This window comes from Pempheris klunzingeri, chromosome 3 (assembly GCF_042242105.1).
Source record: "Pempheris klunzingeri isolate RE-2024b chromosome 3, fPemKlu1.hap1, whole genome shotgun sequence".
Taxonomy (NCBI): Eukaryota; Metazoa; Chordata; class Actinopteri; order Acropomatiformes; family Pempheridae; genus Pempheris; species Pempheris klunzingeri.
This window is the reverse complement of record NC_092014.1, coordinates 1,713,315-1,729,716: the sequence shown is the minus strand read 5'-3', so window position 1 is coordinate 1,729,716 and position 16,402 is coordinate 1,713,315. Positions and strand designations below refer to the sequence as shown.

The 16,402-nt window shown below is 45.6% G+C and overlaps 2 protein-coding genes across 2 annotated transcripts; one reads left to right on the top strand and one right to left on the bottom strand.

The window, feature by feature from the left end:
* Positions 1 to 1,964: 1,964 nt before the first annotated feature.
* LOC139225715 (E3 ubiquitin-protein ligase TRIM21-like) lies at positions 1,965 to 4,157 on the bottom strand. Its single transcript, XM_070856549.1, has one exon. It carries the CDS (start codon positions 4,149 to 4,151, stop codon positions 2,511 to 2,513), a length of 1,641 nt encoding a protein of 546 aa, XP_070712650.1. The 5' UTR covers positions 4,152 to 4,157; the 3' UTR covers positions 1,965 to 2,510.
* Positions 4,158 to 6,075: 1,918 nt separating this feature from the next.
* On the top strand, positions 6,076 to 15,408 carry LOC139225714 (actin-related protein 2-B). The gene is made up of 9 exons (XM_070856548.1): positions 6,076 to 6,187; positions 8,443 to 8,553; positions 9,407 to 9,622; positions 9,701 to 9,773; positions 10,349 to 10,485; positions 10,911 to 11,060; positions 11,800 to 11,945; positions 13,297 to 13,429; positions 15,108 to 15,408. Exons 1-9 carry the CDS (start codon positions 6,140 to 6,142, stop codon positions 15,276 to 15,278), a joined length of 1,185 nt encoding a protein of 394 aa, XP_070712649.1. The 5' UTR covers positions 6,076 to 6,139; the 3' UTR covers positions 15,279 to 15,408.
* The last annotated feature ends 994 nt before the right edge of the window (positions 15,409 to 16,402 follow it).

The window sequence follows — 16,402 nt, the reverse complement described above, 5'->3', positions numbered from 1 at the left end:
CTTTGGGCTTGGCCTGGCTCCAGAAGGGGGTCCCGGATTCCCTAACCCGGGTGAGGGTACGTTGCTCTTTAGCTTCTTCTTCATACAGGGTTTTTGAACCGCTCTTACTCTGGCCCCTCCCCTGGAACCACTTTGCGTTTGGAGACCCTATCAGGGGCCATAGCCCCCGACAACACAGCTCCCAGGTTCTCAGGATTCCATTCCAGAGAGACCAGACAATATTATTTTGTAGTCAGTGTTGAAATTTAACCTGAAACAATGAGGTCGACTTTCAGCAAACAGAACTTGAATTATTGTTGTCGGTCTGTGTTGTTGCCTGCAAGAAGAAGCACTGCAGGAAACTACAGATGAAAACAGGAAACTGCTCCTTTATTCCCAGTTTTAACAGGACTTTAAACTGTCTGTACTGGTGAAATCATTCCATCATCACAATGAGTGCTTCTTAAGTCTTGGACTAATGCTTCAGAGTCTAAAACTGTCTGTTAGCCTCAATAGAGACGTCATAGAGTTTCTACTGCACAGTGGCTGCTGATGAAGATGAAGGTAAGCAGACATTGTGTTTTGCATCATGTACTGACGTTACCATCAGGCTGTGGAGTGTAACTGTAACGTCTGGTGACAGTGGGAAGCTTTAAAGAGTTTACACCACTTTGTTTATGGTGATCAACATTACATTTTCTTTCTGTGCTCTCATCACTTTTATCGTCATTCTTATCTTTTCTGGGTCAATCTTCTCCATCCAGGTTCTTCAAAGTGTCAAAAACCAAAGAGTAAATCATCCAAATAGGCACCGGGAGAGTTCAGAGTTCAGCACAGTGGAGGTTTATTGTCGACAACAAAGCCCAAACAAACAGTTCTGACTAAACAATGCACAGGTTCCATCTTTTATAACCCAAAACCAGCATCTGCCTGCCCCCTAGCATCTTTCCCCACCCAATGAAATTATACCACCTTTGATGAGGAGGAGTTTGTCCCTCTGAACTCCACTTGACCTGATCACTTTGTCCGACCTTGTGAGCTTCCACTGAGCAGCTATTATTTTGTCTTTATCCTACAGCACCATCTGCTGGCACTATTAGGTTCCAGCTCCTCCTCAACACTTTTTAAACAATACTTTCACGTCAATTTACACCTTTAAGGTTCTGGTTTCCTCTTTCTGCATTTTTTAAACAAAGTGTTAAAAAAAATCCTATATTTAAAACAGAGTATAAAATGTGATATTTGGTTGCATTGTTTCATGCTTATTGATTGGTTACATCTTCTACTACCTTGGTTATTTGATCAACACTCCTGTCATACTAACCATCGTGTATCAGTTCCTACCACATCTTAATCAATACTTTATATTTACATCATGTGATATCTCAGTATTTGATACCACAGATGTTTCTTCTTGTTATAAAGTGAAACCAGAGTGTGCCGTTGGAAAACATCATTTTGTTTAGTTTGAAAACGTCAGTCTGCCAAAAACTCTCAACTCAAGGGCCACTTGTTGTCTTCTTCCAGAGTTTTTGACCGTGTCACATGGTCTTCAGTTGTCACAGAACTGTAGGTGTTCAAACTTTCCCCTTTTCTGAGCATTTTCAGGAGTTTGAAGGTGAATGAAGTGTTTTTGATGAGTGAGGTGTTATGTTACAGTTTAAGACAGAAAGGATGAGTTCATATGTGAGTTTATTGTGAGAAGCTGGGAAGAGGAGCAGTCTGGTCGGCCGCCCTCCCCCGTCAGTCATGTGACCCTCATCATATCCGTCCCGGCCGTCTCTCCCGTACTCACCCCAAAACCTGCCAGGGAGATGAGTGAGTTCAGGCTGCACCAATGAAATGATTCACAAGCAGGACGACGTGTGGATTTTACTGAACATGTGAAGAAGGTAAAAGTCATTTTAGTCAAACAGCAGGAAGCACACGGTCGGGCTGAAGGCAAACGGTTAAAACCCTGAAGATTTCCACAGAATCAAAGCCCATTTTTCAAACTATTTATTGATGATTGGCAGAAACAGCTCTTTAATGTCTTTAAATCCAGTAATTACCTCTCTCCATTGTTGTCACACATTTACAGATTATTCACCATGAACCACAAATTATTCACAAACCACATAAAAACTGACCAAAGCCACCAGTAATTCACCAAACCACTTTTCACATCACATAGAAAATTCTGCATCAGTTCTATTAATGACTTTGTCCATTAAGTTTTTGTAGCCGTCATAACAAAGACAAGCTGTTCTCTGTAGACACTGCAGGTATGTAATGGACCGAACTGTTGACGACACAGTGAAATATTCAGCAGCATGTTTTCTGTGGCTGCACATCAAATAGAAGAACAGTAATAAAACAGAAACAAATGACCCAAAAATCAGCAAACTGACGTGTTTCCTCTGTGATGGATCCATATAAATCAATCACCAAAGCAAACAGATTCTGTATGAAATCAGATATTTCGTTGACACTATAAATGTTCATTCACTCTCTTAAATGCAGTAAATCATCACATGAAATAAGAGAAGTCATCAGTCTACTGCGTGTACAGGAGAGATGATCAGAGGGGCAGAGTTTTTGCCTCCATCATTATTACCCGGACTGAAGAAGGGGAAGAGTTTCTCAGTGAAGGAGCAGCTGGTGAAGGAGTAGATGAGAGCTGCAGCATCTACGTCATAAAAGGAGACCAGACCGTCCTCATAGTCCACAAACACCCCCACCTTCTGAAGCTGAGACCTCAGAGAGAGAAGGACTGAAGGGTTACCAGCAGCTTTGTACTCATTCCCATTCCTCAACCATACAGTCCAGTAACCATTCTTAGGGCTCAGTATGATGATCTCTTTCCTGTTGATCGACTCTCTGGCCACTCCTAAAGTCCATTCAGTTTTTTCTTTAACCTGAACCTCAAAGTAGAATCTGCCTGAAGAGAAACTCTGCTCTCCTAAGACACAGGTAGACTTAGAAAACCTCTCTGGATTGTCTGGGAGATTCTTCTCCACATCACTATCATACACTTGTTTCCCATCATCAGACAGGATGAGATCAGGATTTGCTGTATCAGGATCAAGAGTCACATCCACTGCAAACTGCTGGACCCTCCTCAGCTCAGCTTTGATCATCTCTTTACTGAGATCCTCCTCCAGCTGAGCCACAGCTCTGCTCACAGTCCCCTCATAGGACGGTGGAGGGACGCTGACCTCTGTCCAGTCCCTGGTGGCTGGAGGCTGGTTGGTGTTGAGGGTCTGGACACTCTGGAGGAGATGGAGGTGGTCTTCAGAGCGTGAGAGCTGCTCCACCTCAGTCCTCCTCTTCATCAGCTCAGAGATTTCCTGTTCCAGCTCTCTGATGAAAGCTTGGGCCTGTTTTTCTGCTCTTTCCTGCTTCTCTTTGATGGTGTTGATGAGCTCTGCCTGGCCTCTCTCAACACGCTCCTTCAGAGAAGTGAAGACCTGAACACCTTCTGCTATCTCTCTGTCTGCATCTTCCTGACTGAGGTCAGCTGACCGTTTGATCTCCTCAATCTTCAGTCGTCTCTTCAGGATCATCTGCTGGATTTCAGCCTCTGTCTTCCCCAGCTCGGCCTTCTGTCCTTCATATTCTTCTTTCAGAGGAACAAACTCATGTGTCTTGTGGTCTAAAACAGAGCAGAGCACACAGATACACGTCTGGTCGGTCTTACAGAACAGCTCCAGAGGTTTATCGTGCTTCGTACACATCCTGCTGTCCAGGTTCTCCACAGGGTCGATCAGCTGGTGTCTTTTCAGACGTGAAGCTGTCAGATGAGGCTCCAGGTGAGTCTCACAGTAGGAGACCAGACACACCAGGCAGGACTTCAGGGCCTTCAGTTTGGTTCCAGCACAGACGTCACAGGGAACTTCTCCTGGTTTGGACACTTGTTGCTCTGAGCTGCTGCTGCTGGCGTCCTGTTGAGCTGACTGTCTGAACTGAGAGACCATCTCAGAGAGCAAAGTGTTGACACACAAATCAGGTCTTGTGGTAAAAGCCTTGTTACACAAGGGACACAGAAACCGGTCGTTAGTGTTCCAGTGTTCAGTGATGCAGGTTTTGCAGAAGTTGTGTCCACATGGTGTGGTGACGGGATCAGTGAGCACATCCAGACAGATGGAGCACAGAAACTGATCTTCAGATCTCAGATAGTTTGCAGCAGCCATGTCTGCACACAGTGGGAAAGAAAAGGAAGAACAGTGTAGTCAAAAAACTAAAAACATGGTACCAGTGGAAAACATGACAATAGTTAATACATGAATAATAATAACATCCCCCGGCAGTCTGAGCCTACAGCAGCATCACTAGAGGCTGGTCCAAGGCCTGAACCAGCCCTAAACTATAGGCTTCATCACTAAGTGGAGGTTTTTGACCCTCTCTGAAATGTAGAGGTGTTTGACTCCCGAACCCAAACTGGAAGCAGATTCCACAGGAGAGGAGCCTGATAGCTGAAAGCTCTGGCTCCATCACTACTTCAGAGGACTTTAGGAGCCACCAGTCGGCTGCAGTCTGGGAGCTCAGAGCTCCAGTGGGGTAGTACGGTACCATGAGCTCTTTAAGATATGATGGAGCCTACAGGCGTCAGCGGGCTAACTTTCCTGATCTTCACAGGTCTTTTAGACAACAACTGGCTGAAGGAGCCTTTAAGTTCCTTGAAAAAAGATTCCTGGGACTAAATGTTTCAGGTACTTTGGGTGCAAAGTGATGATATTAGTCAGTCGTGTTCAGTTTCATCTATGTGACATCACTGTTTTGGCCGACGCCCAGGATCCTCACTGTTCCCTGAATACCTGATGAGAAACATGTTCCATTTCCTCTTGGTGCTTCACATTAAAAGCCTCCTGCTGGCTCTCTGCTGGAAAGCCTTTATTGTGAAGCAGTAGAGGAAACAGGAAGCAGTATGGCTGCATGTAGTGATCAGTAAACAGTAATGACAGCAGGAAAGTGAGAGTGAAACTAAACTCCAAACCACAGAGAATCAGTTTAAAGTCCCTAAAGTCCTGAGAGCTGACACACAGAGGCTGTTTAAAGCTGTTAAAGTGGTCGCTGGACAAACAGCCGTAGTTCTACTTTAACCAACGTCACAAGTGTGAAATGTGGAACTTCCTGCTGAGCGGAGCTGAAGCTTTGTGTTGATCCTGGTGATTGAAGCTGTAAATGTGATCATCTGTACTCACCAGTGTTTGGCAGAGGCTCTGCTGTGTTGTTGAGGAGACCTGATGAAGTCAGTCTGGATTTTCTTCAGACAGAAACACAGACGTGTCTCCACGGCTGCCTGGCTGCCACTCTGACTGACTTTACTTTCAGTTCTGCAGTGTGACGTTGAAGCTCTGCTCCTCCTCTGTTTCCTCCCTCTGATTTACACAGTTGGTGATAAACACCTGAGTCATCATGTTTTTATTACTGGTTGTGCCGCCTCCCAACGTGACCAAGAATTCAGCTGCTGCTGGTTTAAAAAGGTTTTTGGAGTAGTAATGACGTTTCAACAAATTGGTGTGGAACCATTTTACCATCAGAAATATTTATCAGAATTACATATTTCTGATTATTATTTCCATTGAGTTCAAACTTTCTTTACTCAGTGTTCAGTGGAGCAATGCAACTAAACCGACTCAAGTACTGTGCAAGAGTAGACATTCATAGTACTTGTACTTTATTTGAGTGTTTCCATCTTATGCAAGTTTACAACCTACTTCTACTCATTTGTCTGACAGCTCAAAGCTCCAACGCTTTAAAGTACTACAAATAAAAAGTACTCAGTAATGTGTTCGTGAATTTTAACTACTTGCTTGCAAAGCTTTTACATTTCTCCCCAGGACACCAATTAAGGTTTTTTCTTGAGCTAAATTTTTTACATCAAAATGTATCTGTTAGTTGTATTTTGAATTATTAAGGTGGATCTGCAGTGGAGTAAAAAGTGGGCCACAATATTTGCCTCTGAATTGTAGCGAAGCAGCGGAAAAGTAAGTATTTAAAAATTTTAGTTAAGTGCAGAACTGGAGTAAATGCAGCCTCCTCGTTGTGGAGATAGTGGTTTTATTCTGAAGGAGCGACGCCGGAAGTGCTGGGCGTGTTGCTTCCGGGTGCTGGGCTAGCTTGGCGTTAGCTGGTTGTGCAGGCAGTGGGAGGCTGCTGCTGAATTCAGGGACCAAACATGGACAGTCAAGGGAGAAAAGTCGTGGTTTGTGACAACGGAACCGGGGTGAGTTTGACAACCGGCGGTCTTGTTAAATGTCGCTCTCGGCGGCGCAGTTCTGGGAAGAAAAGGGAGAGGAGTGGAAACAGGAAGTAACGAGGAGCTAGCAGGCTAACGCGTTAGCTCGCCTGGGTGGGATGTGTTAGGAATGTGTCTGTCAGCTGGATTCACCTCCTCATTCAGACCTGCTGCAGGGACACAGCTGAGATCTGTGAATTTTCCGCCGTTTAGCCACGAAAGTCACATTAAAAGAGTCACATTAAGCTCGTTATGCTAGTTAGCTGAGTTTGGCTAGCTCGTAACTTTGCTGGTGTAGCAGCACTGACAGCTAGCTAGCTGCTGCACAGTTAAACTGAACATTATAACAACAACCATCTCTTCCAGTCATCAGGCAGGATTTAAACATCTTCAGGTGTCTGAGTAGTTTAAGCCATAACTTAAAATACTGACTTCCGAACTTGTGGTTAGCCCTAGCTAGCTAGCTAGCTAGCTTCATATTACGCTTTGTTTATTAAAAACTGAGAGCCTGAAGCAGAACCAGCAGACACAAGCTTCATGGGCGAGTTTTAATCAGAGAGATGAAGCTTATTTTGTCTGAGCAGAATCACCATTTCCTGTATGTCACCCCCAGTTAGCCAGGTTAGCTCGGTGGCTCATGCAAACGGCCCCGCCCTCGTTAAAAAAAGGGCAGCAGCCTCCTCACTTTGTGCCACCTGAGCAGGATTTCATCAGACACCCGTCCAGCTGCATGCATGTCTTTATTAAAAGTGTCGCACACGATGCTTGTTGGCGAAATGACTGGAGCTCAGTGAGAAGTGAAGCAGTGCGCATGCGTGACTCGCTCAGTCGGCTCGTCCTTTTAAGGAAACTTGTCAGATGTGCAGCAGCTTTCAGCAGCTTGACTGGACTTCAGCGCTGTCTGCACGCGCCAGGGCCACACAGAGGAGGGGGGGTGTTTGCCCCTGCTGGGATACACACCTCAGGACTTCTGTACCAACAGGTTTATCTCCAAGTGCGTGTACTAAATAAGGAAGTTGCCTCAGTAAAGTCAGAGAAAAGTAGAAAGTAGAAGTGAAAAAACAACAACAAGAGCTTCAGGGTAAGAAAGTCATCAGAGAAACACGGATAAAAAGAGAAATACTGACCACAGGTGAGTCATTCTCAGTAAAAAAAAAAGCTGAAATGGAATAATAAACCCTCTAAACATTAGAATTAAATTGGTCTCAAGCCTCAGAGGGACGTTTGTGTAGCAGAGCTGAAACAATAATCAATAATTAATCAGCAGCTCTTTTAAAAAAGAGTCTAAGTTTAACTGTATGACCATTTGCTTGGTTAGATCAGAGCCTAATAATCCTGTGTCAGTACTTTTAACTCAAGGTAACAAAACAAACTCTCTACCTTGTACAGAAAAGCGAAAGCAGAAACGTACAGCACAGACAGAAAACGGCTCCTTCCACTAAACCCAGTCAAACAAAAGCAGTTCAATTCAAAAGCAAAACGAAAGGAAGTGAAAGAGACCAATAAAGAAACCTTCGCCCAGTTTGATTTACTCTTCAAGCAGATACGGCCAAAAAAACAAAACAACAAAAGTCTGTGTGTTTTAAACTGAGTAATAATCAATAATGAAAAGAAGTGTTTGTCGAGCCTGATTGTGTGCGAACATCAACATTGATAGTTAAGAACTGATGTGTAGTTTCAGTTAAACCTCAAGTGTAAGAGGACATTTTTGATCAGCCACACTAAGGTGTTCTCTGCTTTTACCTGTGGTCACCTGTCTGGATCAATACTGAGAGGGTTTGTGCCGAAGCCAAATGTCCATAGAGTGGCTCATATGATCTCACACTGAATATTAGTGGAACTTTTGACATGATCATCGTGTGTTTTTGGTTTGCAGTGTTGATTATCTGAGGAAAAGTGTCATAAAAACTAAAACTAGACTTGATTAAAAGTTCTCAGTCTCATTTATTTATATAATAATAATAATACATTTTATTTCAAGGCTCTCAAGGTCGCCGTACAAAATACAAATAAAAGTGCAATACAACAAGTAAAAACGGGTAAAAAACAACAACAAAAAGTTCAAACAGTGTTTGTTTATCGGAGGCCTGATCAATTATTGTCTGACTGTAAAATCATTTTACTCTGTCTGACTTTAACGAACCAGATTGAGCTCCAGTAAAACCTGTGACTCGGTAAATGTAATTATTATAAATACTGTAACAGGTCTTTTTGCTTCTTCTCTTCTTTCTTTCCCGTCTCAGTTCGTCAAGTGCGGCTACGCTGGCTCCAACTTCCCCGAACACATTTTCCCGGCGCTGGTTGGCCGGCCGATCATCCGCTCCACAGCCAAAGTGGGCAACATAGAAATCAAGGTAAGTCTCTTTTCATTCAGATCACAGTGATCAGCTCTAGCTCTCACTTCCCCTCCTGAAGTACCTGAAGCTAAAGAGCTTAAAAAGGTTCCTTCAGTCTTAAAGTCCGGCGACGATGAGGAGGAGAATCAGTCTGTGCAGGTGTGAAGAGAATCAGAGAAAAGAGACGTTGTATTCTGGCTGTTTCACAGCCGTTATGTTCTAAAGGACAAATAAACACATTCACACCTCCACACAACGCTAACAGAGGTGTGTGTGTGTGTGTGTGTGTGTGTGTGTGTGTGTGTGTGGCTTAGACCTGCAGCTCTTCACACACACACACACACACACACACACACATGGAGTCGGCCATGTAATCTGGTTGCCGCATTTTTACTGATCTGCCTTGAAAAACAGTGGCTGAAATAAAATGCAAGTACTCGATTAATCCGAAATACTCAGCGCCAGAGTCCCTGTGTTAGTGAAAAGGACCATCAGGGGCTGTTGGGGGGTAAAACAACCTCCTGGGAGCTTAATTTGGACCCAGTGGAAACACACTGGGTTCATCTGGAGGTTTCCACTGTGGTGAAAAGTGGATCCTCGGTCAGGTTATGTGGAGAAAAAATGACATGATTAATAATTTTTTCAAGCTCAGACGCATTGGCCTTGGCTCATATTGACGAGTCTGAGTTTGAAAGAATGATTAATTGTATGATTTTTCTTTTGATGAAGAACATCAGAACAGATGTAATCGGAGACCACAAACCTGAACACCTTACAAGAGTTAATCAGACAGTTGTGGCTGTGAGCTCCTGTGACAGAGAGACTCCAGGTGAAGCTCTAATGCCAGCTGGTGACCTCTGACCCCTGGCAGGACCTGATGGTCGGGGACGAGGCCAGCGAGCTGCGCTCCATGTTGGAGGTGAACTACCCGATGGAGAACGGCATCGTCAGGAACTGGGACGACATGAAGCACCTGTGGGACTACACCTTCGGCCCCGAGAAACTCAACATCAACTCCCGCGACTGCAAGATCCTCCTGACGGAGCCGCCCATGAACCCCACCAAGAACCGGGAGAAGATCATCGAGGTGAAGTGTGATTTAAGACGACGCAGCTTAAGTTGTGCTCTTGTCCAGTCGGCTGATACTCTGTGTTTCTCCTGCCAGGTGATGTTTGAAACGTACCAGTTCACAGGAGTCTACATCGCCATCCAGGCCGTCCTCACTCTCTACGCTCAAGGTGGGTTTGCCTCCGTTAACGCTCATCAAGCCTGCATGCTGTGAACAAACCCCCAGGAGCCTGAGGTGAATCACTGGCTTTGGTTTTGCCGTAGAGAGTGTTAAAAGTTAACATCCTCGGGGTTCTGTACGGCCGAATGAGGCCGAAGGTGCTGAGCTACTAAAGCTGCCACAGATCGGGTCGCTGCTCTCTGATTGGACCGGCCGGACTCGCCGGGCTCTTTGTGGCCGAGTAGATGACCGCGGCTAAAGCGGCTCCTCGTGTCACCGAAGCATTTATTCTTTGTGAGGCAGCTTTGACGCACTCGTCTTGTCCAGTTCGCACTTCCCAGTAAGTTCGTGAAATCCATGAAGTTGTATAAACGCAACGATTTACCCACAATTCAGTGCAAGAGAGTGGCGTTGCCTCTGAAAGGTGGCTGTTTAACAATCCGCTTTAGCGGGCTGTAATTTTGTGTATCACACATTTTCTCCATTAATCAGACGAGACAGAAAGATAAGAAATGCTGGAGAGGATCCAAGAACAAAACCAACAGCTGTGATGAGCAGGAACGCTTCTCCTCTTCCTTGTTGTAGGACTGCTGACCGGCGTGGTGGTCGACTCCGGTGACGGCGTCACTCACATCTGTCCGGTGTACGAAGGCTTCTCTCTGCCCCACCTGACCCGACGCCTGGACATCGCAGGGCGGGACATAACGCGCTACCTCATCAAGGTACCGGCAGCAGCTCACTGTCTCTACGTTTCCTTCTGAACATGTGGGTATGTAAAGATGCACCGAGTCACACAGTTGGACCGAGAATCTGAAGAAGCTTCTTCTCGGGACCGAAACGGCGACTCGGTAGAGCTGAAAAAGGTTCCTGCTGCTTCACATTAAAAGCATTCAGCTGCCATACGAGGAGGCTTTTATTGTGAAGCATCAGGACTTTTTGACAGATACACAAGTACATGATTTAAAAAAGTAATTTCTCTGAAGGAATCTTGAATTAGATGTGAAAATGATTCATATTTTCACATGTCAAAACTCGTTTTACGATCTGAACCGTCCGGTTTTCTTTTTTGGTTCATTTTTGGTAAAGATGTCACCGTCTGTCTGTCTGTCTGTCTGTCTGTCTGTCTGTCTGTCTGTCTGTCCACCAGCTGCTGCTGCTGCGAGGTTACGCCTTCAACCACTCGGCCGACTTTGAGACGGTGAGGATGATGAAGGAGAAGCTCTGCTACGTCGGCTACAACATCGAGCAGGAGCAGAAGCTGGCGCTGGAGACGACGGTGCTGGTGGAGTCGTACACGGTCAGTTCAGAGAGAGTCTGTGTGTGTGTGTGTGTGTGTGTGTGTGTGTGTGTGTGTGTCTGTGTGTCTGTGTGTCTGTGTGTGTGTCTGTGTGTCTGTGTGTGTGTGTGTGTGTCTGTGTGTGTGTGTCTGTGTGTGTGTGTCTGTGTGTGTGTCTGTGTGTGTGTCTGTGTGTGTGTGTGTGTGTGTGTGTGTGTCTGTGTGTGTGTGTGTGTGTGTGTGTGTGTGTCTGTGTGTGTGTGTCTGTGTGTCTGTGTGTCTGTGTGTCTGTGTGTGTGTCTGTGTGTCTGTGTGTGTGTGTGTGTGTCTGTGTGTGTGTGTCTGTGTGTGTGTGTCTGTGTGTGTGTCTGTGTGTGTGTCTGTGTGTGTGTGTGTGTGTCTGTGTGTGTGTGTCTGTGTGTGTGTGTGTGTGTAACAGCCTGATGACGTCCTGTGTGTGTGTGTGTGTGTGTGTGTGTGTGTGTGTGTGTGTGTAACAGCCTGATGACGTCCTGTGTGTATGTGTGTGTGTGTGTGTGTGTGTGTGTGTGTGTGTCTGTGTGTGTCTGTGTGTGTCTGTGTGTGTGTGTGTGTGTAACAGCCTGATGACGTCCTGTGTGTGTGTGTGTGTGTGTGTGTGTGTGTGTGTGTGTGTGTGTGTGTGTGTGTGTGTGTGTGTGTGTGTGTGTGTGTGTGTGTGTGTGTGTGTGTGTGTAACAGCCTGATGACGTCCTGTGTGTGTGTGTGTGTGTGTCCTCAGCTCCCGGACGGCAGGGTGATCAAGGTGGGAGGCGAGAGGTTCGAAGCCCCTGAAGCTCTTTTCCAGCCGCACCTGATCAACGTGGAGGGGGTGGGCGTGGCCGAGCTGCTCTTCAACACCATCCAGGCCGCGGATATCGACACCAGGTGAGCCGGCGGGACTCGTTTCCTCGATTCACAGCATCCTGCAGCCTCATCCCTGTGTTTCACTGGAGTGAAGAGGTGATGGAGGTCTTTCAGGCTTCATTTGTAGGCTTGGTTAACTTCCATCCTTCAGGTTTCTTTAGCTGTCGTCTGTCTCCAGCTGCAGGCCGGTTAGGTTTAGGAGAAGATGACGGTTTGGGTTAGAATAACTGCACCACAGGAGGTTATTAAGGGACCTCCTTCTCACACACCCAGCCCAGCCCCTTCAGTGCTTTGAACTGAACTGAACTCATCTGAAAGGAGCAGCACTTCTGTTTTACTACGAGGAGCCGTTTTCTTTGTCTTCTGTCTGTTTTAATGAATTTATTGATATATTATATGTTTCTGTTTTTGGGTCTGTGCTCAGGAGGGTTCACATTAATTAGTTTGTTCTTTCATGGTGCTCTGAATTAAGTTCTGTGTAGCATTTGACTGATTAACTTAAAAAGATTGTTACAACATTTAACACTAAACTCTTCCCAACACACACCTGATAAATAGAGTTGTTGCCATAATATATATACTATATTATAGATAGAATACTTTATTGATCCCTGGGGGGGAACTCTGGTGTTACAGTAGCAGCATAGAAAGTACCAGGATTATTTTTATTTTTTGTAAATGAGTAAAATAAAGTACCAAATGAAATGTACACTATAAAATGTACAAGAGTAAAAACGCCAAATACATATTTATATTATTATACACGTATAAACACTGAAGTGTGTGGATGATCTGCTGCGTAACGTTTGTTCACTGTGTGGCTTAAAGACCCTCTGCATCCCCCACTGGATGCTGGAGGTTACCATGACAACCCGATGCTGATGAAGGGCTCAGCGGGTTTGTCTGTGTAACGTCCTCCCCCAGAGAGGAGAAAGAGAGAGGCCCGAGCTTTTCACGGCTGATTTTTAAGCCCAAACTCTGAACATAACCTGGTTTAGTTTGCAGCATGAGTTGCCATGGTGATGTGGCCACCGTGGTGACGTAGCGTACCGCAACCACAGACGATTTTACCTGATAAAAAACTCTGTGGTTCGCCTGCTTGTTTGTCAGTTTTATCCAGTAAAATCCTCCGTTTTCACCAGACTGGACTCAAAAGAGACGATGCAGCAGCTGCTCACCTTGTCGCCGGCCCGTCAATCAAATCTGATCGGCTTTCACAGAGATAGGACGGGATCGGAGCTTCACGCCACGCAGAATGACGATGATGAACAACCTTCACACGTCAACATGAAGTCGCCTCACAGCCGGCGAAGGCGGAGCGGCGTCACGAGAACGCGTCATTAATCCTCCGTCTCTCTGCCGGTCCCATCAGGTCGGAGTTCTACAAGCACATCGTCCTGTCCGGAGGCTCCACCATGTATCCCGGCCTGCCGTCCCGCCTGGAGCGAGAGCTGAAGCAGCTGTACCTGGAGCGGGTGCTGAAGGGAGACGTGGACAAGCTGTCGGTGAGTGCAGCCTCAGAAACGTCCCCCAATAGATCAGAAGCTGTTTAAGACGGAGCAGCAGGTCAAACATCTGGATTTTCCTGCTGTTGATGAGCCCTCAGACTCTTATTGTTATTAGCATTTATTGCTAATTAGAACATGAACTAAATGAGGCGTGCAGTTGACTTGTCAGAGTTAGACTGGAGCACCGTAAACATCTGTCCTCACCTTCAGCTTATTTTACATGGAAAGATAATCAGTAACAGTCACATAATGTTTTATATACATACAGAGCTTAACACATGTATCAGACCTCCACCCAGTGGAAGGTGTTTCCCTCCCCTGCCCTAAATTAACAGTATTACTGATCACCAGATTATTTCTTTAGTTCCTGTGATGGTTAACCCTCCAGTATGTGCAGCTCTTTAATCACAATGATGGATCTGAAATGATGGAAAAGGAATCTGGAGTAGAGGAACTGATGGACTGGACAAGTCAGAGTCCAGACTTGAATCCTATCGAACAGATCTGGGATTTATTGGATTAAAAAATAGATCACACACTAATTTAATCCAAAGCAAGTCTGAGGGAACAGCTGGGAACTATTTGGAGCTCAATAACAAAAGAGACGGTGGAAAAGTCCATGAAAACAATCAGGGAGGTCAAACTAGATATTAAGATCTCTGGTTAAAACATGTGAATAAGGACTATTTAGTTGTTCCACTTTGTTATTTGCCTGATAAATAATAATACAATGTTTAATTTGAAACAAGTTGTTGACAGATTTCTAAAATATTTGTGTTTTCTCCTTTTTATGACAGCTGGTCTGAGACAGTTGTTAAACACTGTATATATTTAAAATGGACAAATGTCCCTTCAGAAAATTACCCAAACAATGTTTTCACAAGAAAGCGTTTTATATTGTGCAGCACACTTGCTGTTGTTGATGTATCCAAAGTGGCTTCTGTCACTCAGTCAGTCAAACAATCAATCTTTATTTATGCACAAAGAGAAACGTGTCCATAAAGAGCAGTTAATGATCTCTAACCCACTGCCAAGACTGTGCTGTTCCTGCTTTATGTTGTTTGTACACTTTATGCTACACTTAATAAGCAACAGTAATATATTTCCATAGCTGATTATTGATAAACTGATTAGTGTGAATCAGTTACTCGGTTTAGCGTTACAGGTTGTATCTTCACAGTTTGCATTATTATAATAAATGGTGGTCTGACTGACTTTTTAGATAAAGAAAGACACTAACTGATTTGAGTGGAAGTGGGTTTCCACAGCTGGAAGGTGGCTGGAAACCTGGAAACTGCCCCTTGAGTCAGTTTTCAGCTTCCTGGGAGCTGAGCGTGTTCCTGCCACCAGGCGGCGCTGAAGCCACAGTCTTCAGCCCTCAGCAGCTCTCAGCCGCCTCCATGACAAGCTGAAAATATCTCATTGTTCCTGCGTCTCCCCCCCCCTGAGAGGAAGCTCGCTGCAGCCGCTCAGGGGGTGGGGGTGGTGGTGGTGGAGATGGGGGGGGGTGCTCCAACCTGTAATCAAAAGACGATCTTCTTCTGTCTGTTTTAGGGAGCTGACGTAGAGACGGAGGGGGTGTGGGGGCGGTTCGGCATGTTGTTATCGCTTCCTGTTCTCTGTTAACGCTCCCTGCTCTCCTCTTCTTTTGTTCCTTTCCTCACCTCGACTGCAGAAATTCAAAATCAGGATAGAGGACCCCCCGCGGCGTAAGCACATGGTGTTCCTGGGCGGCGCCGTGCTGGCCGACATCATGAAGGACAAGGACAACTTCTGGATGACGCGGGAGGAGTACCAGGAGAAAGGGACGCGGGTGCTGGAGAAGCTCGGCGTCACCGTCAGATAAAACGCAAACAAACGAGCAAAAACACTTCCCACTCACCCCCACACCCTCCACCCCACCTCACCCATCCACCCCGTCAGCTGGTATCCATGCATCGCTTACCTTGATGTGTCTGGATGGTCACACCGTAGGGGAGGGAGGGAGGAGGGGAGAGAGGGATGAAGGATGTGGAGATTTGGGGTAAGAAGTCTCATGGCGGAGTTTTTGAATATTTACTGGCAACACAGAAATACTGAGAATGATGTTTTCAGTGCCATGTAAAGGAATAGTACAACATTTTAGGAAGTGCTCTCATAAGTGCTCCCGTCGGGCTGCAGCTGGAGGTGGTTAGCTTAGCTTCTGCTGCTGTCCGAAGGTAAAACACAACTCACCTGGCCGGCTCGACTCCAAGTGTAAAACCACCGAGCCGTCAGCAGAGAAGTCTGTTTATCCTTTTGTTCAGCAGCACAAGAGAACTGATGCATTTCAGCCTTCGGGCTTCGTCAGCGTCTCTGCTAAGGTAACAAAATCTGCCTGCCAGCACCCTGGACGAGCTGCTTTTTTGGGGGTGGGGGGTTTTTGCTTGACTATTTCCTGGCTGACTAATTTCTAAACATTGTCCCTTTACCGTCAGGCCGGCATGAAGCAGAGCAGAGTTGATAAAAGTCATTAGTAGTGATAGTAACAGTACAGTAATGAGCAGCAGAGAGGGGTTTTTAACACCCTGGGTGTCGCCTCTCAGGCTACATACAGGCTGCCCCGCCCTCAAAGGAAGACCTGCAGACGCCTCTCAGGGCTGAAACAGTGCTCCACCTCCACTGCGTGCTTTTCTGTTAAATAATTTGACTTGTGAAGGAACCTAAACATGATTTAAGTAAATTTTTGCGTTAAAATGCGGAGGTTCACACAGCATTTCTATTTTTTTTTTATACATTTATTAATTTCTTCTGCTACTTTCACGAGGAGAAAATCCTTCTCTGTTCGTTATTTTTGTGCATTTAACATGTCGCCATACTGTAACTCACCACTAGAGGGAGACTGGCGCTGCACTGAGGAGAGTGATTGAAATGAAGGAGCACAAGAAGAAGAACACGGAGCAGAAAACGTGTCGCGGCGGGATAACAGTTCTTCTTCTTCTCCTCTGAATT

Coding starts and splice junctions, on each gene's coding strand:
- LOC139225715 (XM_070856549.1), bottom strand. CDS start 4,151: ATGGCTGCTGCAAACTATCTGAGATCTGAAGATCAGTTTCTGTGCTCC.
- LOC139225714 (XM_070856548.1), top strand. CDS start 6,140: ATGGACAGTCAAGGGAGAAAAGTCGTGGTTTGTGACAACGGAACCGGG. Junction 11,946..13,296: donor GCCGCGGATATCGACACCAG/GTGAGCCGGCGG, acceptor CGGTCCCATCAG/GTCGGAGTTCTACAAGCACA. Junction 13,430..15,107: donor GAGACGTGGACAAGCTGTCG/GTGAGTGCAGCC, acceptor CCTCGACTGCAG/AAATTCAAAATCAGGATAGA.